At 51.9% G+C, this 21,497-nt stretch overlaps 1 protein-coding gene and 1 long non-coding RNA gene across 4 annotated transcripts; one reads left to right on the top strand and one right to left on the bottom strand.

The window, feature by feature from the left end:
- Positions 1–4,248: 4,248 nt before the first annotated feature.
- LOC117981050 (uncharacterized) lies at positions 4,249–7,850 on the bottom strand. Its single transcript, XR_008626017.1, has 3 exons — positions 7,791–7,850; positions 4,753–4,827; positions 4,249–4,458 (listed from the first exon to the last, which is right to left on the bottom strand). It is a non-coding gene; the product is annotated as an uncharacterized LOC117981050 (long non-coding RNA).
- ACTL6B (actin like 6B) lies at positions 7,650–21,425 on the top strand. 3 transcript variants are annotated; one of them, XR_008626016.1, is made up of 15 exons: positions 8,016–8,169; positions 8,620–8,696; positions 8,913–9,078; positions 9,380–9,480; positions 13,865–13,933; positions 14,375–14,472; positions 15,694–15,788; positions 15,855–15,961; positions 16,983–17,072; positions 17,232–17,293; positions 17,431–17,545; positions 17,685–17,765; positions 17,870–17,965; positions 18,165–18,268; positions 21,197–21,425. XR_008626016.1 is itself a non-coding variant. In XM_055115245.2 (15 exons), exons 1-15 carry the CDS (start codon positions 8,145–8,147, stop codon positions 21,275–21,277), a joined length of 1,350 nt encoding a protein of 449 aa, XP_054971220.1. In that variant the 5' UTR covers positions 8,016–8,144; the 3' UTR covers positions 21,278–21,425. The 3 variants fall into 3 exon arrangements, 2 of the variants coding, with proteins under 2 accessions (XP_008963668.1, XP_054971220.1); XM_055115245.2 differs by having other exon boundaries at positions 18,182–18,268; XM_008965420.4 differs by lacking the exon at positions 13,865–13,933 and having other exon boundaries at positions 7,650–8,169; positions 18,182–18,268.
- The last annotated feature ends 72 nt before the right edge of the window (positions 21,426–21,497 follow it).

The raw sequence follows: 21,497 nt of genomic DNA, 5'->3' as shown, positions 1-21,497 counted from the left end.
CCTGGGCAACATAGTGAGACTTCATGTTTGCTAAAGATAAAAATAAATAAATTAATTAACCAGATGTGGTGGCTCATGCCTGTAGTCCCAGCAACTCAGGAGGCTGAGGTGGGAGGGTCCCTTGAGCCCAGGGGATTGAGGCTGCAGTGAGCTATGATCTCACCCCTGCATTCCAGCCTGGGTGACAGAGTGAGACCCTGTCTCAAAAAATAAAAATAATTGATGATAACAATAATAAACAAAGAAGGGCAATGGGAAATGGTATAAGAGTAGCAGTCTATGCCTAGTGGATCCATCATGTCAATGTTATCGCTCTCTCTCTTTTTTTTTTTTTTTTGGCAGCCTCAACCTCCTGGGCTCAAGTGATTCTCTTGCCTCAGCCTCCTGAGTAGCTAGAACTACAAGCACGCACCACCACGACAGGCTAATTAAAAAAAATTTTTTTTTTCTATAGAGATGGGGGTCTCGATATGTTGCCTAGAGTGGTCTCCAACACTGGCCTCAAGTGATCCTCCTGCCTCAGCCTCCCAAAGTGTTGGGATTACAGGCATGAACCACTGTGCCCAGCCCAATGCTATCTCTTGAATACTGCTTAAATCCATCCCTTCTACGGTGTGCCAATTGCTATTACCTTGATTCCTGCCCATTTCCTGGCCTCTAACTTAGTCCCTTTCTAATCAATCTACCAAATGGCTGCCAGAGGTATCTTTCTAAAATGCCAATTGGATCAATAACCCTCCTGTTCAAAATCTTGCAGTAGTTCCCAGGGGTTTCCAGGAGAAGAGTCAACTTCTTTGCATGACACAAAGGCCAGGTCTTGTCCCCTCAACTCAGAAATGCCTTTCACCCCTCCTCCAGCTCCACTTCCTTGTCTGCCAGAAAAACCCAGGCCATTTCCTGGGACTTAGTTTAAATATTGCTTTAAATGTTGTTTGTGCCCCACTGCAATGCTGGCTCCATTCCTGTTGAAGCCTTTACTGGACTGTGTATTTCTGGGCACTTGCCATCCATCCTGGGACCGGGGCTCCCTGTGAAGCCAAGGCACTTGGTTTATCTGGCAGAAGGCTGGGTGAAGGCTGGGTACAGTGGCTCAGGCCTGTAATCCCAGCACCTTTCGAGGCTGAGGCAGGTGGATTGCTTGAGGTCAGGAGTTTGAGACCAGCCTGGGCAGCATGGCAAAACCTCATCTCTGCAAAAAATACAAAAATCAGGCCAGGCACGGTGGCTCACACCTATAATCCCAGCACTTTGGGAGGCCAAGGCAGGCGGATCACCTGAGGTCAGGAGTTCGAGACCCGCCTGGGCAACATGGCAAAACCCTGTGTCTACTAAAAATACAAAAATTTGCCAGGCGTGGTGGTGCGTGCCTGTAGTCCCAGCCACTTGGGAGTGAGACAGAAGAGTCACGTGAACCTGGGAGGCAGTGGTGGCAGTGAGCCAAGATCATGCCATTGCACTCCAGTCTGGGCTTCAGAGCAAGACTCTGTCTCAAGAAAAAAAAAAATCAGTTGGGTGTAGTGGTGTGTGCCTGTGGTCCCAGCTGCTCGGGAGACTGAAGCAAAAGGATTGCTTGACTCCGGGAGACTGAGGCTGCAGTGAGCTGTGATCACGCCACTGCACTCCAGCCTGAGTGACAGAACGAAATCCTGTCTCAAAAAAGAAAACAAGGGCTGGGTGTGGTGGCTCACGCCTGTAATCCAAGCACTTTGGGAAGCCAAGGTGGGTGAATCACTTGAGGTCAGGAGTTCAAGACCAGCCTGGCCAACATGGTGAAACCCTGTCTCTACTAAAAATAAAAAAAAAAATTAGCTGGGCGTGGTGGTGCATGCCTGTAATCCCAGCTACTCAGGAGGCTGAGGCAGGAGAATCGCTTGAATCCAAAAGGCGGAGGTTGCAGTAAGCTGATATTGCGCCACTTCACTCCAGCCTGGGCGACAGAGCGAGACTCCTTCTCAAAGGAAAAAAAAAAAAACAGCCAGCTTGGGAAACATAGCAAGACCCTGTTTCTACCAAAAACAAAAAAAAGGCCGGGCGCGGTGGCTCACGCCTGTAATCCCAGCACTTTGGGAGGCCGAGGCGGGCGGATCACAAGGTCAGGAGATCGAGACCATCCTGACTAACATGGTGAAACCCTGTCTCTACTAAAAATACAAAAAATTAGCCAGGCGTGGTGGCGGGCGCCTGTAGTCTCAGCTACTCGGGAGGCTGAGGCAGGAGAATGGCGTGAACCCGGGAGGCGGAGCTTGTAGTGAGCCGAGATCGCGCCACTGCACTCCAGCCTGGGTGACAGAGCGAGACTCCATCTCAAAAAAAAAAAAAAAAAAAAAAGCCAGGCATGGTGGCGCTTGCCTGTGGTCCCAGTTACTCGGGAGGCCAAAGTGGGAGGATCGTTTGAGCTCAGGAGTTTGAGCCTGCAGTGGTGCATGACTGCACACTAGTCTGGGTGACAAAGCAAGACTCTCTCTCTAAAACGAAAAAGAGAAGGCCCGGTGCAGTGGCTCATGCCTGTAATCCCAGCACTGTGAGAGGCTGAGGCAGTTGGATCATGAGGTCATGAGTTGAAGACCAGCCTGGCCAAGATGGTAAAACCCCATCTCCACTAAAAATACAAAAACTAACCAGGCATGGTGGCGGGCGCCTGTAATCCCAGCTACTCGGGAGGCTGAGGCAGTCAATTGCTTAAACCCGGGAAGTAAAGGCTACAGTGAGCCAAGATGGCGCTACTGCACTCCAGCCTGGGTGACAGAGCAAGACTCCATCTCAAAAAAAAAAGGAAAGAAAGAAACAAAAATAAACAAATAAAAACAGTTGTAGGCATGAACCCATTGGTTTTATTTTATTTTATTTTATTTTATTTTATTTTATTTTATTTTTAAGAGACAGTGTCTCACTCTGTCACCCAGGCTGCAATGGTGTGATCATAGCTCACTGCAGCCTCGACCTCATCCAGCTGGTCATTAATTACTTCGTCTCATCTCCTCCTGACACTGACCTCTGTCAGCGGCTCACATCCAACCCTCCTTCTAGACTGAACTCCTATTCCCACATATTCCAGAAGTTTTCATGTCCTTAGACCTCTGTCCATGTTGTTCTCTTAGTGGGATATCTTTCCCGCTTTCTTCACCTATGAGCTTCTATTCATCCTTCACGGTTTTTGTTTGTTTGTTTGTTTTTGAGACGAAGTTTCACTCTTGTTGCCCAGGCTGGAATGCAATGGCACAATCTCAGCTCACTGCAACCTCTGCCTCCCAGGTTGAAGTGATTCTCCTGCCTCAGCCTCCCAGGTAGCTGGGACTACAGGCGCCCACCACCGCGCCCAGCTAACTTTTTGTATTTTTAGTAGAGATGGGGTTTCGCCATATTGGCCAGGCTGGTCCCAAACGCCTGACCTCAGGTGATCCACCCGCCTCAGCCTCCCACAGTGCTGCGATTACAGGCCTGAGCCACTGTGCATGAACTCATCCTTCACAGTTTAGTTCCAACTTCACTTCTAGAAGATTTCCTGGATTCTCAGCGACAGGTAGCCCCTCCCTCCTCCGGGCATCTTTTTTTTTTTTTTTTTTTAATTGAGGTGGAGTCTCACTCTGTCACCCAGGCTGGAGTGCAGTGGTGCAATCTAGGCCCACTGCAACCTCCGCCTCCCGGTTATAATCTATTTTCCTGCCTCAGTCTCCTGAGTAGCTGGGATAACAGGCGCATGCCACCACGCCCAGCTAATTTTTTGTATTTTTAATAGAGACGGGGTTTCACCACATTGGTCAGGCTGGCCTTGAACTCCTCACCTCAAATGATCCACTCGCCTCGGCCTCCCACAGTGCTGGGATTACAGACGTGAGCCACTGCGCCCAGCCCTGGCCTCCTTTTCACCTCTCTTCTGTGCGTATCTGAGCTCCCCACTGCACCAAAGCTCCTTGAGAGCAAGGATATCCTGTATGTCACCCATCTCAGTATCCCTCCTATGTCTAGCATGGTGCCTGCCACACAGTAGGCATCAAAGATGTTTCTTGGCCAGGCACAGGGCTCATGCTTGTAATCCCAGCATTTTGGGAGGCCAAGACAGGAGGATCTCGAGCCCGGGAGTTCGAGGCTGCACTGATCCGTGACCATATCACTGCGCTCCAGCCTGAGCAATAAAGCAAGACCCTGTCTCTTTATTTTATTTTTTGAGACATGGTCTTGCTCTGTTGCCCAGGCTGGAGTGCAGTAGTATGATCATGGCTCACTACAGCCTCAACCTCTCGGGCTCAAGTGATCCTCTCACTTCATCCTCCCGAGTAACTGGGACTACAGGATCACACCACCGTGCCTGGCTAATTTTTTAGAAAACTTTTTGTAGAGATGGGTTCTTGATATGTTGCTCAAGCTGGTTTCTAACTCCAAGGTTCAAGCTATCTTCCTGCCTTGGTCTCCCAAAGTGCTGGGTTTATAGGCATGAGTCACCATGTCCAGCACTTGTCTCTTAAAAAGAAAAAAAGGGATATTTGTTGAATCAATGAATGGATAAGTGAAATGTATTAATTGCTTTACCCTAACCACTTCCATAATACACAGAATCTTATGTCAGATCCCATGACAAAAGAAAATTGGTCACAGTTGACTGGGGTTAAATCAAGTTCTGCCCTGTAGTTAGCCAACTGTAGCTTTCCCCCCAGCCATGAGAAGAAAATTCACTGCTTATTACCAAATAGACTGCAGGTTTCCAACTTATGCATAATAATATTAAGGCCTTAAAACATCCACAGGGACACTTACTGAATAGTCCTGTATGCCCAGCTTTCAGCCAGACACTGACTCCAGAATCAGATGGGGGCCTCATCGCCAGCTGTCCTGTAGATAGAGACAGCACAACTTGGTGAGAAACACAGAGGTGTTAGGAAACAAAGGCATATCTCAACTGGGTGATAAGAGCTGTGGGTTCTAATCCTGGCTCTGATCCCAGCGGACTGTGTGATCCAGGACAGAGCTCAGGTTCTAGCTGGAAAAAAAAAAAAAAAAAAAAAAAAAAACCTGTAGAACTCCTACAGGCACACACCAGCATGCCTGGCCAGACTGGACAAGTTTCCTTTTGTTTTTTTATTCTTTTTAGATGGAGTCTTGCTCTGTCACCCAGGCTGGAGTGCAGTGGTGTGATCTTGGCTCACTGGCTCACTGCAACCTCCCTCTCCTGGGTTCAAGCGATTCTCCTGCCTCAGCCTCCCGAGTAGCTGGGACTACAGGCGTGCACCACCACACCCAGTTAATTTTTTTATTTTTAGTAGAGACAGGATTTCACAATGTTGGCCAGGCTGCTCTTGAATTCCTCACCTCAAGTGTTCCACCTGCCTTGGCCTCATAAAGTGCTGGGATTAAAGGTGTGAGCCACCATTCCCAGCCAAGACTGGGGAAGTTTCTTTTCTTCTTCTTCTTCTTCTTTTTTTTTTTTTTTTTTTTGGGAGATGGGGTCTGTGTGTTGCCCAGGCTGGTCTCAAACTCCTGGCCTCAAGCGATCCTCCCACCTCAGCCTCCCAAAATGCCGGGATTATAGGCGTGAGCCACCACATGCCCTGCCTGGGCAAGTTTCTAAATCTGAGATGGTTGGGGTGGTGGGGAGGAAAGAAGGGATAGTAGGAATTGGCAAGGTGAACTTCAGAGTAAGTGAGGCAACATCATTAAATGCCAACAAAAGGAGAGGGATAAGATGAATATAATCACTTTCCACCCCAACATTCCTTTCATCCTCACCTCAGCATTTTAAACGATAAGAAATGCAAGCACTTGGCTGGGCATGCTGGCACGCCTGTAATCCTAGCACTTTGGGAGGCAGAGGTGGGCCGTTCATTTGAGATCAGGAGTTTGAGACCAGCCTGGCCAACATGGTGAAACCCCGTCTCTACTACTACTACTACTACTACTAATAAAACTAGCCAGGAGTGGTGGCACACACCTATAACCCCAGCTACTTGGGAGGCTGAGGCAGAAGAATTGTTTAAACCCAGGAGGCGGATGTTGCAGTGAGTTGAGATTGCGCCATTGCACTCCAGCCTGGGCAACAGAGTGAGACTCCAGCTCAAAAAGAAAAAGAGAAATGTAAGCACTTTAAGAGATCCACTCAATTCCTCCAGACCTCAATGGACTGACCTAGGGTCAGTTTGGAAAAATCTCACTCTCCCAGCTCCTGAGTCGGCCCTCTCCCCTACAGCTCACCACTCCTGCTGAAACCTGGACCCTTTCAGTCTTAGAAGCCAAGTCTGAACTTGGAACCGACCCTAGGCATTGAAATGCCACCGTCGTCAGTAGGTAATCCATGAGCCAGCTAAAGCCATCTGTCCTTTGGCCGGGGAGGGGTGGAGTCTCTTCCAGGGTGGGCATGTGGTGAGCAGAGAACCTTCAGGGGCACGCGGACCTCACATAGTATCCACTTCCTGTGCTATCTCTGGTCTCAAAGCTCCCTCGCCCCCAAACAAGTAGATGGGCATAGTCAACACACACAAGCATTCAGATGTGCATATGTACACACATGCACCCATATGCCAACACACATAGACACATACATACAGACACACACACACCTTCACATAAGAGTCCCTCACCTACCCCAAGTTGTCAGAGCTGCTCCTTTGCCTTTGCTACCAAAACTGTGGTACTGGGAGCCCAGAAGAACCTGGGATCCAAGCAGTAGAAAACCCTGTTGTTAGCCAGGCGCTGTGGCTGACACCTGTAATCCCAGTGACTCAGGAAGCCAAAGTGGGAGGATCACTTGAAGCCAGGAGTTCGAGACCAGACTGGGCAACATAGTTTTTTTCTTAAAAAAAAAAAGCCAGGTGTCGTGGTGTGCACCTGTAAGTCCCAGCTACTCAGGAGGCTGAGGCGAGAGGATCACTTGAACCCAGGAGTTCAAGGTTACAGTGAGCTATAAGTGTGCCACTGCACTCCAGCCTGGGTGACGGAAGACCCTAACTCAAAAAGAAAAGAAACAAAAACCCTCTTGTTGATAAATGCCTCCTCAGGAGAACAGGCGCTGAAGAGAGACAGATGGAGAAAGGAAGCTAAAGCCAGGTGGGCTGAATGCCTGTGTGTGAACGTATGTATACGTGTAAGCATGTGTACACATGTATAAGGCCTAGGTACTGCGGGGGGTGGGGGGGAAAGCAAGGCAAGGAAAAAAGGGGCCAACGAAAGACAAAGGAGGGAAGTTGGACACGGTGGCTCATGCTTTTAATCCCAGCACTTTGGGACTTTGAGGCCAGGAGTTCAAGACCAGCCTGGGCAAGGTAGCAAGACCCAGTCTCTTTAAAAAAAAAAAAAAAAAAAAGGTAAAAACAGAGAGAGATGGAGACACACCCCCTCTGGTCCCTCTCTCAATCTTCCCTTCCCTCCCTCTCCCGGTGATTCCATTTAGACCTGGGTGATTCCATTTAGGCCTGGGTGTGGCAGAACCGGGCTCAGAGCAGCCTGAAGATAGATAACCCTTCTGGGAACTGGAGCTCTCTCCCCAATCCTGCTTTAAAAAGTAAGGGGGTAGAGATCGGGCGCAGCGGCTCACGCCTGTAATTCTGGCATTTCGAGAGGCTGAGGTGGGAGGATCGCTTGAGGCCAGGACTTCGAGATCAACCTGGGCAAAAGAGCAAGACCCCGTCTCTATAAAAAAAAATTTTTTTAATCCAGGCGTGCTGGCACCTGCCTGTAATCCCAGCTACTTGGGAGGCTGAGGAGGATCGCTTGAGCTCAGGAGTTCGAGACCAGCCTGGGCAACATCACAAGACCTCCGTCTCTACCATAAAAATAAAAATAAAAAGCAAGGGGATAGGGACCTCATCAGTCGTCCTGCAGAGTCCTGGTCTCCGCCTCTTCCCTGCTCTCCGCCTCTTCCCTGCTCTCCTCTCTGCCGCCAGTTCCTTAGCGACGGTCTCTAAGTCCCTGCTAGGTGCCCCCTGCCCCATCTCCTCCTGGCCGCTTAATAGAGTGTATCTTCCCCTTTAAAGCAGCGGCCCCCGGTCGGTCATTGTCTCGCCTGGCAGCCAATCGGCGGCGCCGTTGGAGCGGGGGATCCGGCCTCCCAATTGGCCGCTGAGAGTCCCGCCCCGCCAGGGATCCCGGGAGCTGTCCGGCCGCCTCGGTGCTGATCCCGCCGCCGCCCACGGGCCGCTAGCAGCGCAGCGGGCACTATGAGCGGGGGCGTCTACGGCGGAGGTGAGCGAGCCTCGGGCCCCCGGCTCCCGCAGCCCTGCGTTCCAAACCCGCGCCATCCATCCGAGCTCTGGGCACCCCGGGGCCTGTCACCTCCGCGCACGAGCGGGTCCAGTCTCAGGCTCGGGTCTCCCGCCACCCCTGCGCTCGGTCCTCCCCAGACGCCCCGCGCGCACAGGGCCCTACCTTGCAACCCACCTCCACCTGGCCCCGGGCCCCTTCCTTTCCCGTCGGGAGGGTGCCCTGAGCAAGGCCATTGGGCAAGAAGGGACCCTGGCGGTGTGATGCCCCCACCCCCAGTCCCAGGACCTCGGACTCCAGGCCCAGCTCCCACCGGCCCCAGACTGGTGTTGAAAGTGGCGAGACTGTGGCTCTGCCCTGACTTTCTCTCGGAGCTACCTAGCGGGAGAGAGTTCGGGGGAGGTCCCCTTACAGGCCTGTCTCCCCACACAGATGAGGTGGGGGCGCTGGTCTTTGACATTGGCTCCTTCTCAGTCCGCGCTGGGTACGCTGGGGAGGACTGTCCCAAGGTGAGCCTTCCAGTCTCCTCTCCAAATCCTAGGGGCTTCGGACCCTTCTTCAGGCTTTCCAGTGACCCAGGGCTCTCCCAGATCGCCCAGAAGCTCTGCTGAGCGGGAATATGGGAATAAACCCAGGGGCGGTCTGAGGACCCTGCTGTGGGGCTGGACAGGGGCAAGAGGGTGACCTCTCTCCCTGCCGATACTCCCCCAACCCTTCCCCACCAGGCTGACTTCCCCACCACGGTGGGGCTGCTGGCCGCGGAGGAGGGGGGCGGGCTGGAGCTGGAGGGGGACAAAGAGAAGAAAGGGAAGATCTTCCACATCGACACCAATGCCCTGCACGTGCCTCGGGATGGAGCGGAGGTCATGTCGCCCCTCAAGAATGGCATGAGTAAGGGGCCCCCACCCACCACCTCCTGACAGAAAAGGAGCCCGCTCCCCACAATCTGGGTCATAGCAGCCCCCACTCCCTGCGGAGTCTTCCTTGCAGCCCCAGGGTTCTTCTGGCTGCCAGGGTTCTTCTCGCTGGGTTCCCTTCCCAGGGGCCCACCAGGTTTCTGGGAAGGGGGGCGTTCCCCTGGAGCTGGACTCACTGACCCTCCTTTGGGCTTGGCCTTTCTCCCTCCTTTTCTTCCTGTCCCTGTCCCCTGCCTGCCTTCTTGCGTCTCTGCACGCTGCTCTTCTGGCCCCAGTCGAGGACTGGGAGTGCTTCCGAGCCATCCTGGATCACACCTACAGCAAACACGTCAAGTCTGAGCCAAACCTGCACCCAGTGCTCATGTCCGAGGCTCCGGTGAGTGCCTCCTCCATCCTCATGTCCAACCCTGATCTCCACCGCACCTCCTTCCCACCATCCACCTCTCCTCCTCTCCCCTCAAGCCACTGCTCTGAGCCACTTCCCTTCCCTTTTCAGACTCCCCTCACCCATCCCAAACAATTTCCTTCCTTCTTGGCTAAGTCTCCATCCCTCCTGCTCTCTTCTTGCTCTATGCACTCTGCTGCCCTTCTCTGTCTCCAAGTCCTTTTTTAATTTTTTTTTTTTTTTGACACAGTCTCACTCTGTCACCCAGGCTGGAGTGCAATGGTGAGATCTCAGCCTCTGCCTCCCGACATCAAGGGAATCTCCTGCCTCAGCCTCCTGAGTATCTGGGATTACAGGCATCCGCCACCACGCCTGGCTAATTTTTTGTATTTTTAGTAGACAGGGGGTTTTGCCTTGTTGGCCAGGCTGGTCTCGAACTCCTGACCTCAGGTGATCCACCCGCCTTGGCCTCCCAAAGTGTTGGGATTACAGGCATGAGCCACCACGCCCAGCCTCCAAGTCCTTTTTTGACCTTTTCACTTATTATTATTATTATTATGGTCAACTTTGGTGAGCTGGGGATGTGGGCTCACACCTGTAATCCCAACACTTTGGGAAGCTAAGGCAGAAGGATCACTTGAGCCCAGGAGTTTGAGACCACCCTAGGCAATATGGGAAGACCCGTCTCTTTTATTAAAACAATAAAAATTAAAAATTTTTTGCCGGGCGTGGTGGCTCACGCCTGTAATCCCAGCACTTTGGGAGGCCGAGGCGGGTGGATCACGAGGTCAAGAGATCGAGACCATCCTGGCTAACACGGTGAAACCCCATCTCTACTAAAAATACAAAAAATTAGCCAGGCGTGGTGGTGGGCACCTGTAGTCCCAGCTACTCGGGAGGCTGAGGCAGGAGAATGGCGTGAACCCAGGAGGCAGAGCTTGCAGTGAGCTGAGATCGCACCACTGCACTCCAGCCTGGGCAATAGAGCGAGACTCTGTCTCAAAAAAAAAAAAAAAATTTAAAACCTCATTTAAAAAAATGTTCTTACCCACCTCCTTATAAATTCCTCTTTATAAAAGCAACTGTTTTTCTCCTTTTTAGCTAATGTTGGGGGTATTTTCTTCCATATCTCTAATACTACACTTAAATTGCTGCCTGTGGAGTGTTTAGTTTTAGGTATTATCGCTGAATTTTCCACTTTAGAAAATGATCGCTTAGCTCTCTTTTCCTCCCCAGCCTATGCCACACGTATTTCTTATCACCCTCCTTTAAGTACAGTGGGTTTTGTTGTTGTTGTTGTTGTTTGGGGTTTTGTTTGTTGTTTGTTGTTTGTTTTTGAGACTTTGCCTCAAAAACAGGGGGTCTGCTCAGTTTGTCACCCAGGTTGGATTGCAGTGGCACAATTCTTCAGCCTTGGTCTCCTGGGCTCAAGTGATCCTCTCATTTCAGTCTCCAGAGTAGCTGGAACTACAGGCATAAGCCACCATGCCCAGCTGATTTTTAAATTTTTTTTAGAGACAGGGTTTCATCATGTTGTCCAGGCTGGTCTTGAATTCCTGGGCTCAAGCAATCCGCCCGCCTCGGCCTCCCAAAAGGCTGGGATTACAGGCGAGATCCACCACACCCAGCCCCGTTGTATTTTAGAGTTTAAAAGAAATCAGTATTCAGTATTTACATTCTTTTTAAATTAGAAATAATTTTAAGAGAATCTTTTGTAGAGATGGGGTCTCATCATATTGCCCAGGCTGGCTTCAAACTCCTGTGCTTAAGCGATCCTTCTACTTCAGCTAACAAAGTGCTGGGATTACAGGCATGAGTCACTGTGCTCAGCCCAATATTTACACTCCTATTACTATGTATGCTAATCAGGCCTGAGACAGGCAATACACTATGATCACCTTTCCTTTCTTGTGCAACTTTTTGTTTTCCTAGAACTGGAAAAAAAAAGTGCTCAATTTTTTTTTTTTTTTTTTTTTTTTGAGACGGAGTTTTGCTCTGTCACCAGGCTGGAGTGCAGTGGTGCGATCTCAGCTCACTGCAAGCTCCGCCTCCCGGGTTCAAGTGATTCTCCTGCCTCAGCCTCCTGAGTAGCTGGGACTACAGGTGCGTGCCACCACGCCCAGCTAATTTTTGTATTTTTAGTAGAGACGGGGTTTCACCATGTTGGCCGGGATGGTCTCGATCTCTTGACCTCGTGATCCACCCGCCTTGGCCTCCCAAAGTGCTGGGATTACAGGCGTAATCCACCATCCCAGCCCTGTGTTTGATTATATTTGGTCTGGTTTTCTATCTACTTAACAGTGTGAACCCTAAATCATTCATCAATTGTATCTTTTGTCAAGACGTCAATTCCATTAGATATTTTATCAATTTCTTTTCTTTTTTTTTTTTTTTTGAGACATAGTCTCGCTCTGTTGCCCAGGCTGGAGTGCCATGGCGCGATCTCGGCTCACTGCAAGCTCCACCTCCTGGGTTCTCCTGCCTCAGCCTCCCGAGTAGCTGGGACTACAGGTGCCCACCACCACCACATCCGACTAATTTTTTGTATTTTTTTTTTTGAGACGGAGTCTCACTCTGTTGCCCAGGCTGGAGTGCAGTGGTGCGATCTCGGCTCACTGAAAGCTCCATTTCTCCTGCCTCAGCCTCCCAAGTAGCTGGGACTCACACCATTCTCCTGCCTCGGCCTCCCAAGTAGCTGGGACTCACACCATTCTCCTGCCTCGGCCTCCCAAGTAGCTGGGACTATAGGCGCCCACCACCACGCCCGGCTAATTTTTTGTATTTTTAGTAGAGGTGGGGTTTCACCGTGTTAGCCAGGATGGTCTCCATCTCCTGACCTCGCGATCCGCCCGCCTCGGCCTCCCAAAGTGCTGGGATTACAGGCGTGAGCCACCACACCTGGCCTCTCATCAATTTCATTTCTTGAAGAAATTTCTTCAGGAGCCCACTGACCTGGTCCAGTTTGCACTAGTAGCCCTCTGCCAGGGGACAGACCTGTCATGCTGGCATCTTCCTTCACCATCATCTTGTAGAATCCTTTTGCCTCTGTCCTGGTTAGAAGTCCTGTTTCCTGTACTTGACTCCTTTTCTTGACTTATTCCTTTGTTTTCATGGAGCAGGTCCTTCAGTAACTGCCTTAGAAAGGTCATGAGAGGCCAGAGACAGTGGCTCACTCCTGTAATCCCAGCACTTTGGGAGGCCTTGAGTCCAGGAGTTTGAGACCAGCCTGGGCAATATACTGATACCTTATCTCTACCAAAAATATAAAAATTAGCTGGCCATGGTGGTGCATGCTTGTAGTCCCAGCTACTTGGAAGGCTGAGGCAAGAGAATTGCTTGTACCCAGGAGGCAGAGATTGCAGTCAGCCTAGATCATGCCACTGCACTCCAGCCTGGGCAACAGAGTGAGACTCCATTTAAAAAAATAATTAATTAAATAATAATCTAAAAAAAAACCTTTTTTTTTTTTTGAGATGAAGTGTCACTCTTGTCCCTCAGGCTGGAGTGCAATGGCGTGATCTTGGCTCACTGCAACCTCCGCTTCCCGGGTTCAAGGATTCTCCTGCCTCAGCATCCCAAGTAGCTGGGATTACAGGCACCTCCCATCACACCTGGCTAATTTTTGTATTTTTAGTAGAGACGGGGTTTCACCATGTTGGCCAGGCTGGTCTCAAACTCCTGACCTCAGGTGATCTGCCCGCCTTGGCCTCCCAAAGCGCTGGGATTACAGGCATGAGCCACCACGCCCAGCATCTAAAAAAAATTTTTAAATAAGGTCATGGGAAGTATATTTTTTGAGACTTTGTGTGTCTCACCTTGAGTTGATAGCTTAGCTAGGTATCCCATGCCAGGTTAGAAATCATTATTCTTCAGAATCTTGAAGGCACTTTTCCATTGTCCTTCTTCCAGCATATATCGTTGCCATTTAGAAGGATGAAACCATCTGATTTCTGATCCTCTGATGTAATGTTTTTCTTTCTGAAAGTTTATAGAATTTTTACTTTATCCTCAGTGTGGTGTATTTTCATTCATGGCTCTAGGCACTTAGTATGTCTCTTCATTCTGAAAACCTATGTCTTTCAATTCAGTGAAAAAGAATTATTTATTTAATTATTTATTTCTCTCCATTTTCTCTCTTGGGATTTTCTGTTATTGGATTTTGTTGCCCCCTGAATTGGTCCCCTAATTTAATTCCCTTTTCTCTTATATTTTCCATCTCTTTACCTTTTTCCTTTGGTTTCCAAGATATTCCCTCCACTTTATGTTCCAATCCTTCTATTGAGTTTTTCATTTCTGTTCATGTAGTTTTAATTCCCACAAGCTCCTTACTTTAAATTTTTTTTTTAATGAGACAGCATCTCACTATGTTGTCCAGGCTAGTTTCGAACTCCTGGGTTCAAGCAATCCTCCTGCCTCGGCCTCCCAAAGTGCTGGGATTATAGGCGTAAGCCACCCTGTCTGGCCTGTGCAAATGTTTTAAATGCATGTGTGTGTGACTGTGAGTGTGAATATATGTGTATGTGTGTGTGTGAGTTTGTGTGTGAATGTGAGTATATATGTGTGTTTGACCGTGTGTTTGTGTGTTTGCATGTGTGACCGTGAGTGTATGTATAGTGTGAATGCATGTGTGTGTTTATGTGTGTCTGTGAATGTGAGTGTATGTGTGTGTGTTTGAGTGTATGTGTGTGTGTGTGCAAGTGAATGCATGTGTGTATGACCGTGAGTGTATGTGTGAGTGTTTAGGTTGTGTATGTGTGTGCAAGTGTTTGAATGGATGTGTGTGTGTGACCGTGAGTGTATGTGTGAGTGAGTGGGTTGCGTGTGCGTGGATGTGGGTCTGTGCCTCTCCCTTCCTGAATCCTCCCCCCCTGCACTTTCTCCACAGTGGAACACACGGGCCAAGCGGGAGAAGCTGACAGAGCTGATGTTCGAGCAGTACAACATTCCTGCCTTCTTCTTATGCAAGACGGCTGTGCTCACCGCGTATCCTCTGGACTGAGCTGCTCTGACTGGGTGGAGGGCTGGGGTGGGGCCTGTGCTGAGCTCAGCTGTGATGAGCTGGAGGGTCAGGCCTGGTTCTCTGAAGATCAGTGTCCCAATGGGCAGACACCTCCCTCTGCCCCACTAGTGCAGAAGGCCCAGTGGACTGAGCACCTCCGACTCTGGGGTGGCCAGATCAGCGGCCCCTTTCGGTTCCCCGGATCAGGCTGAGCAGACAGTGAGCTGGGCCCGGGAGAGAGTAGGGGCTGGAACTGGACAGAGGAAGGAGACGTGTAGAACACTGCGGCAGTCCCTTCCCCAAGAACTCCTTCAACACTGACTGTTTTTAGGATCTGCCTTGCATTGAACCCTGTGCTATGCACTGGGGTGATAGCGACCCTAATTTCAGGGAATCTGTAGGACACAACCAAAAATAAAGGGGCTGGCCAGGCGCGGTGGCTCACGCCTGTAATCCCAGCATTTTGGGAGGCCAAGGCGGGCAGATCACTTGAGGTCAGGAGTTAGAGACCAGTCCGGCCAACATGGCAAAAGCCCGTGTCTACTAAAAATGGAAAAATTAGCCAGGCATAGTGGTGGGCACCTGTAGTCCCAGCTACTTGGGAGGCTGAGGCAGGAGAATCTCTTGAACCCAGGAGGCAGAGGTTGCAGTGAGCTATTGCATTCCAGCCTGGGTGACAAAGCGAAACTCAGTTTCAAAAAAAAAAATAACTAAAGAAGTAACTGGGGTCGCCGGGTGCGGTGGCTCATGCCTGTAATCCCGGCACTTTGGGAGGCCGAGGCGGGCAGATCACGAGGTCAGGAGATCGAGACCATCCTGGCTAACACGGTGAAATCCCATCTCTACTAAAAATACAAAAAATTGGCCGGGCGTGGTGGCGGGCACCTGTAGTCCCAGCTACTCGGGAGGCTGAGGCAGGAGAATGGCATGAACCCGGGAGGCGGAGCTTGCAGTGAGCCGAGATTGCGCCACTGCACTCCAGCCTGGGAGACAGCAAGACTCCATCTCAAAAAAAAAAAAAAAAAAAAAAAGAAGTAACTGGGGTCTCAGAGCCTTTCTCCAGGAGATGAGTCATCACCAGGGGGAGAGATTTGCAGACTGGGGATGGGCTGGACCCCGGTAGAGCAGAGAGTGACCAGACAAGATCTGGGCCCAGGCCCCTCACTTGCTGCTGCTGTCTCTTTGACTTACCCATCCGATGCCAGCTTTGCAAACGGGCGGTCCACTGGCCTCGTGCTGGACAGTGGAGCCACCCACACCACGGCCATTCCAGTACATGACGGCTACGTCCTGCAGCAAGGTGGGGCTTCGGCAGGGGGTGGGGGTGCCCCAGGAGGACCAGGTCCTGACAGTGCCTTCCTTCTAGGCATCGTCAAGTCCCCTCTGGCAGGGGACTTCATCTCCATGCAGTGCCGGGAGCTGTTCCAGGAGATGGCCATTGACATCATCCCACCTTACATGATCGCAGCCAAGGTGGGGCCTCTGGGGACATGGAGCTGCCACTAGAGTCCTGGCCACTCGCCCCATGGCCGTCAACCCTCTGACACATGAGATATCAGAGCAGAGAGCAGCAGGCTCCCCAGTGGGTCCTGGCTCCAGTTCCTCCTTTTATAATCGAGGCATCCGAAATCCAGACAGGCTGAGGGATATGCTGAGGTCATGGAACCAGCTGGCAGACAGCAGGATGTGTGAGGGCCAGTGTGGTGGGTTCCAGGGTCCAATATAGACCCAGGTTCAAGTTCTGCCTCTGCCGTGCAAGAGCTGCAGGACCGGTCGGGCATGGTGGCTCACACCTGTAATCCCAGCACTTCGGGAGGCTGAGGCAGGCAGATCGCTTTGAGCTCACTTCGAGACCAGCCTGGGCAACATGGTGAAGCCACCTCTCTACTAAAACTGCAAGAACTAGCCAAGCATGGTGGCGCATGCCTGTAGTCCCAGCTACTTGGGAGGCTGAGACTGGAGAATCACCTGAACCCCGGAGGCAGAGGTTGCAGTTAGCCGAGATCGCGCCACTGCACTCCAGCCTGGGCGACCGAGTGAGACTCCATCTGAAAAAAAAAAAAAAAAGAGCTGTGTGACCAACAGCATGATATCAAAGCTCCCTGGGCCTCAGGTTCGTCTTATGTAAAGTGGAACGGCAGTAGGCAGTAGCCAGGGTGCTGTGAGTATGAAGTGACACTGTGTGCTTAGCTCCATTCTGTGCCCTCACATGGATCATGGCCCCCTAGGAGGCCATTCCCTTGAGGTTCTGTCACTGCTGTATTCCTGGTGTTCTCCAGATCAGCTGCACCCACCGCATGAAGGGCACACATGGAGAGAGAGGCATGCCCCATTCTCTCTCCTCTCCATCAGGGAAGGGTGAGAAACCCCTCTTGCAGGCAGCACAGCAGAGCCTGCAGCGCCAGGTAGCTGCAGAGCTGGGAACAGTGCCAGGAAGGTGGGGGTGGGGGTCAGGTGGGCTAGGAAAGGGTGTTCCTACACTGTGCCCCCACAGGAGCCTGTCCGGGAGGGTGCCCCCCCAAACTGGAAGAAGAAGGAGAAGCTACCCCAGGTCTCCAAGTCCTGGCATAACTACATGTGTAATGTGAGCCTCTGGAGAGGGCCACCTGAAACCCCCCTCCCCTGCCATGAATCGGGGGCGGGACAGAGGCCCCGCATGGGAGGTGGAGCAGGGAGGGGGAGCGGGGCAGGGGGTGCTGCTCACGGGGAAGGCAGGCCCTCACCACCTCCGCTGGGATTTCAGGAGGTGATCCAGGACTTCCAGGCCTCCGTGCTGCAGGTCTCAGACTCCCCCTACGATGAACAGTGAGTGTGGCTCAGGGCTTTGGGGTGGGAGAGAGGGCAGAACCGGCACTCTTGGGGTGGGCTGGGGGGCTCTGGTGCTGCCCACGCACTGATCCTTCTTGAGCACCCCAGGCAGAGTCCTGCTCCCTTCTGGGTAGGGTGGCTGCACAAATGCCCACAGTGCACTACGAGATGCCCAATGGCTACAATACAGACTACGGCGCCGAGCGACTCCGCATCCCCGAGGGCCTGTTTGATCCCTCGAACGTCAAGGTTTGGCTGTGTGGCGAGGACTGGGGTGGGTGCTGGCTGCAGTCCCTGGATCCTGGGGCGTGGGGGAGGCTGGGAAGGATTGCAGGGGTCTAGGGGGAAGGGGGAGAGAGCCCACAGCCCCAGTCACCTCTCTCTGCAGGGCCTGTCGGGGAACACCATGTTGGGTGTGGGCCACGTGGTGACCACCAGCATCGGCATGTGTGACATTGATATTCGCCCGGTGAGGCCAGGCCGGAGCTGAGGCTCGGCAAAGGGGCCCAGGGGAAGTGGGGAGACGGGGTTGGGGGGCTGCCCCCGCAGCTCACTCCTTCTCCCTGCTCTCAGGGCCTGTATGGGAGTGTCATTGTCACCGGCGGGAACACACTGCTGCAAGGCTTCACTGACAGGCTCAATCGAGAGCTTTCCCAGAAGACCCCACCGGTAGGAGCCCACCCCTGACCCAGAGCCCTGGACACCCATCCTGGCTCAGCTGTCCAGGACTGAGTCCCTTCATCCTTCCCACGTCCTTCCTTCTGTTCTGGCCACCAGAGCAGAACCCCTGCCCCTGTGGCTTCCCAAGTCTTCCCCCTGCCCCCCAAGCCCTGCCCCTTCCCAGAACCTAGGTGTCTGCTTCCCCCAGCCCCTTTTTACCCCCAGAGCATGCGACTGAAACTCATTGCCAGCAACAGCACCATGGAGCGCAAGTTCAGCCCCTGGATCGGGGGTTCCATCCTGGCCTCACTGGTGAGAGGAAGGGGACCTGGCCTAGCACTGACTGTGGGGGAGAGGGGAGGCCCAGACAGTGCCCGCCACTTTGACTGCCTCTTCGTTCATTCATTCATTCAACAAACATTTAGTTTTGAGAAATGTCAGTCAATGAATGTTCCCAGAAGGGTGAACAGGACACAAATCGGGGGGCAGGGGCCCGGTACGGTGGCCCACACCCGTCATCCCAGCACTTTGGGTGGCTGAAGTGGGGGGATGGCTTGAGGCTAGGAGTTGAAAACCCAGCAGGGGAACATAGCAAGACCCATCTCTACTTTTACAAACTGGGGAGAAGAGGCTGTGCACAGTGGCTCATGCCGGTAATCCCTGCAGTTTGGGAGGCCGAGACGGGTGGATCACTTGAGCTCAGGAGTTCGAGACCAGCCTGGCCAACATGACGAAACCTTGTCTCTACTAAAAATCCAAAAATTAGCCAGGCGTGGTGGTGCATGCCTGTAATCCCAGCTATTCAGGAGGCTGAGGCAGGAGAATCTCTTGAACCCAGGAGACGGAGACTGCAGTGAGCTGAGATCGTGCCACTGCACTCCAGCCTGGGTGACGCAGTAAGACTCTCAAAAAAAAAAAAAAATTGGGAGTAGAGGGACAGGTAGTTGGAGAGATTGGTCAGGATGAGATTTTGGTGATACACCCACTGTGCTCAGTCAGCAGAGGGGAGACCCTGATGTTTTGGGGCAAGGGAGTGATGTGGCAATGCAGGCATGATTGGAAAGACTGCCAGGCATGAGTCTTTGGGGTCGGGGTATGAGCTGGGGTCAAGGGGACCTTACAAGGAGGCTGTTTTGATTGTCCCGGAGTCATAGCATGGGTAGCAGTGGGGATGGGGTGGACAGCAAGGGGCAACTAGCAATGAAGGCAGGCAGGCTGGTTCTGGGGCAGGAGGTGGTAAGTTCAGTCTGGACCTGCTGCTGGGTTCGAAGGAAGGTACTGAGCAGGGAGCTGGAGTTGCAACCCACATCTGGAGGGTATCAGTCACACAGAGGGGACAGTGGGGCCATGACAGACAAGGAGGACATCCACGAGAAAGGAAGTCCCCCAGGGAGACAGAAACCAGGGTCAGAAAGACAGAGGCTGGCAGTCTGAACTTAGCTCAGGGCTGAAGCATGTCAGCCACACAGTTCTTGTTTTTTTCCTTTTCTTGTTTTTGTTTTTGTTTTTGTTTTCGAGACAGTCTCACTGTCGCCCAGGCTGGAGTGCAGTGGAGCAATCTTGGCTCACTGCAACCTCCGTCTCCTGGGTTCAAGCGATTCTTCTGCCTCAGCCTCCCGAGTAGCTGGGATTACATGCGTGAGCCACCACGCCTGGCTAATTTTTGGATTGTTAATAGAGATGGGGTTTCACCGTGTTGGCTAAGCTTGTCTCAAACTCCTGACCTCAAGTGATCTGCCCATCTTGGCCTCCCAAAGTGCTGGGATTACAGGTGTGAGCCACCATGCCCGGCCTATAATTAAGTATTAATAATATATCCTGGACAAGTGGAGTGGCTCACACCTGTAATCCCAGCACTTTGAGAGGCCAAGGCGGGAGGATCATTTGAGCCCAAAATTTCTAGACCAGCCTGGGCAACAAAGCGAGACCTCATCTCTACAAAAAATTTAAAAAGCAACTGGCAATGTGGCGCATACCTGTAGTCCCACCTACTTGGGAGGCCAAAGTTGGAGGATCACTTGAACCTGGAAGGTTGAGGCTGCAGTGAGCTGTGCCACTGCATTCCAACCTGGGTGACAGAGCGAGATCCTGTCTCAAAAAAAAACCAAAAAAATTGAGTGTGTATTTTCCACTTAGCGCACGTCTCAATTTGGACCAGGGCTGGTGAGCTACAGGAAGCTAGTGGCCACTGCATTGGACAGCACATGTGTGTAGGCTGAGAAAGATCAAAGAAGCCCAGCCGTGGTAGCTCACGCCTGTAATCCCAACATTATGGGAGGCTGAGGTGGAACGATTACTTGAGCCCAGGAGTTTGAGACCAGGCTGGGCAACATAGTGAGACACCATCTCTACAAAAAATAAAAATTAGGCTGGGCGCGGTGGCTCACGCTTGTAATCCCAGCACTTTGGGAGGCCGAGGCGGGCGGATCATCTGAGGTCAGGAGTTTGAGACCAGCTTGGCCAACATGGCAAAACCCTGTCTCTACTAAAAATACAAAAATTAGCCAGGCGTGTTGGCACGCACCTGTAATCCCAGCTACCCAGCAGGCTGAAGCAGGAGAATCGCTGGAACCTGGGAGGCGGAGGCTGCAGTGAGCCAAGATCGCACCACTGCACTCCAGCCTGGGCGACAGAGCAAGACTCCATCTCAAAAAAATAAAATAAAAATAAAAATAATTAAAATTAAAATTTTAAAAAAATAGAGAGAAGGGACACTCTGAGATGCTCATTGCAGGAACCCTCAAGGGGCAAGTTGTAATGCCGAAGGCTGCAGATGGGGTGCCACAGTGTTGGAATGGTGAGGTGGAGGGAATATCTTCCTTGGGAAAGAGGGAGACTGGCGGTGTTCCAAAGCCCTGATGGAGTGAGAAGAGGACACCTGGTGGGGAAGGACTGTGTGTGTGTAGGGGGTGTTGAGTGCCAGGTGCAGGTTGCCTGGCCTGGGGCTGTGCGTGCCATCCCCCCAGCTCAGGAACAGGGCCTAGCTCAGGGCAGAGACTGCTGTTCAATAATACTTGTTGAATGAATGAATTATTGATTGAATGATATGAAGAGGATACTCTCCCTCTGAGTATGAAAGGGGACCGACAGAGGAGGGGAGGATGAGGTGGGGAGGGGCTTCAGAGGGATGTGAACCCAAGGGGTGGTTGGGGCCTGTTGGAGGATTCCCAGGGGCTGCACCTGCCTGTCCACACCTCCCTCCAAGGCCACCCTGACCCTGATATTACCCCCTCCACCCAGGGCACTTTCCAGCAGATGTGGATCTCCAAGCAGGAATATGAGGAGGGCGGGAAGCAGTGCGTGGAGCGAAAGTGCCCCTGATGGCACTCCTCCCCACACACCCGCTCCCAAGCTCAGATGGAAGTCCCTTAACCCCCATGCCACATTGCCCCCCTCCTCCTTTCCCTCTTGTCCTCATAAATGGTGATGTTTCTGGGTTGAAAGAAGTAAAAATGTTTTAAGAAAAAAAGGTTTGGCCTCCGTGGGGTGGGGAGTGGGCACAGAGGTCTGGAGGGAGGTGAGGGGAGGGAGTCTCACTTCT

The sequence above is a fragment of the Pan paniscus genome, chromosome 6 (assembly GCF_029289425.2).
Source record: "Pan paniscus chromosome 6, NHGRI_mPanPan1-v2.0_pri, whole genome shotgun sequence".
Taxonomy (NCBI): Eukaryota; Metazoa; Chordata; class Mammalia; order Primates; family Hominidae; genus Pan; species Pan paniscus.
The sequence above is the reverse complement of the archived record's forward strand: the minus strand, read 5'-3'. Positions and strand labels throughout refer to the sequence as shown.

What these genes read in the sequence shown, in the direction of transcription:
- ACTL6B (XM_055115245.2), top strand. Translation starts at nt 8,145, where the DNA reads ATGAGCGGGGGCGTCTACGGCGGAG. An exon ending in CTTACATGATCGCAGCCAAG is followed by an intron (nt 15,962 to 16,982) that starts GTGGGGCCTCTG and finishes GTGCCCCCACAG; the next exon opens with GAGCCTGTCCGGGAGGGTGC. An exon ending in GTGACATTGATATTCGCCCG is followed by an intron (nt 17,766 to 17,869) that starts GTGAGGCCAGGC and finishes CCCTGCTCTCAG; the next exon opens with GGCCTGTATGGGAGTGTCAT.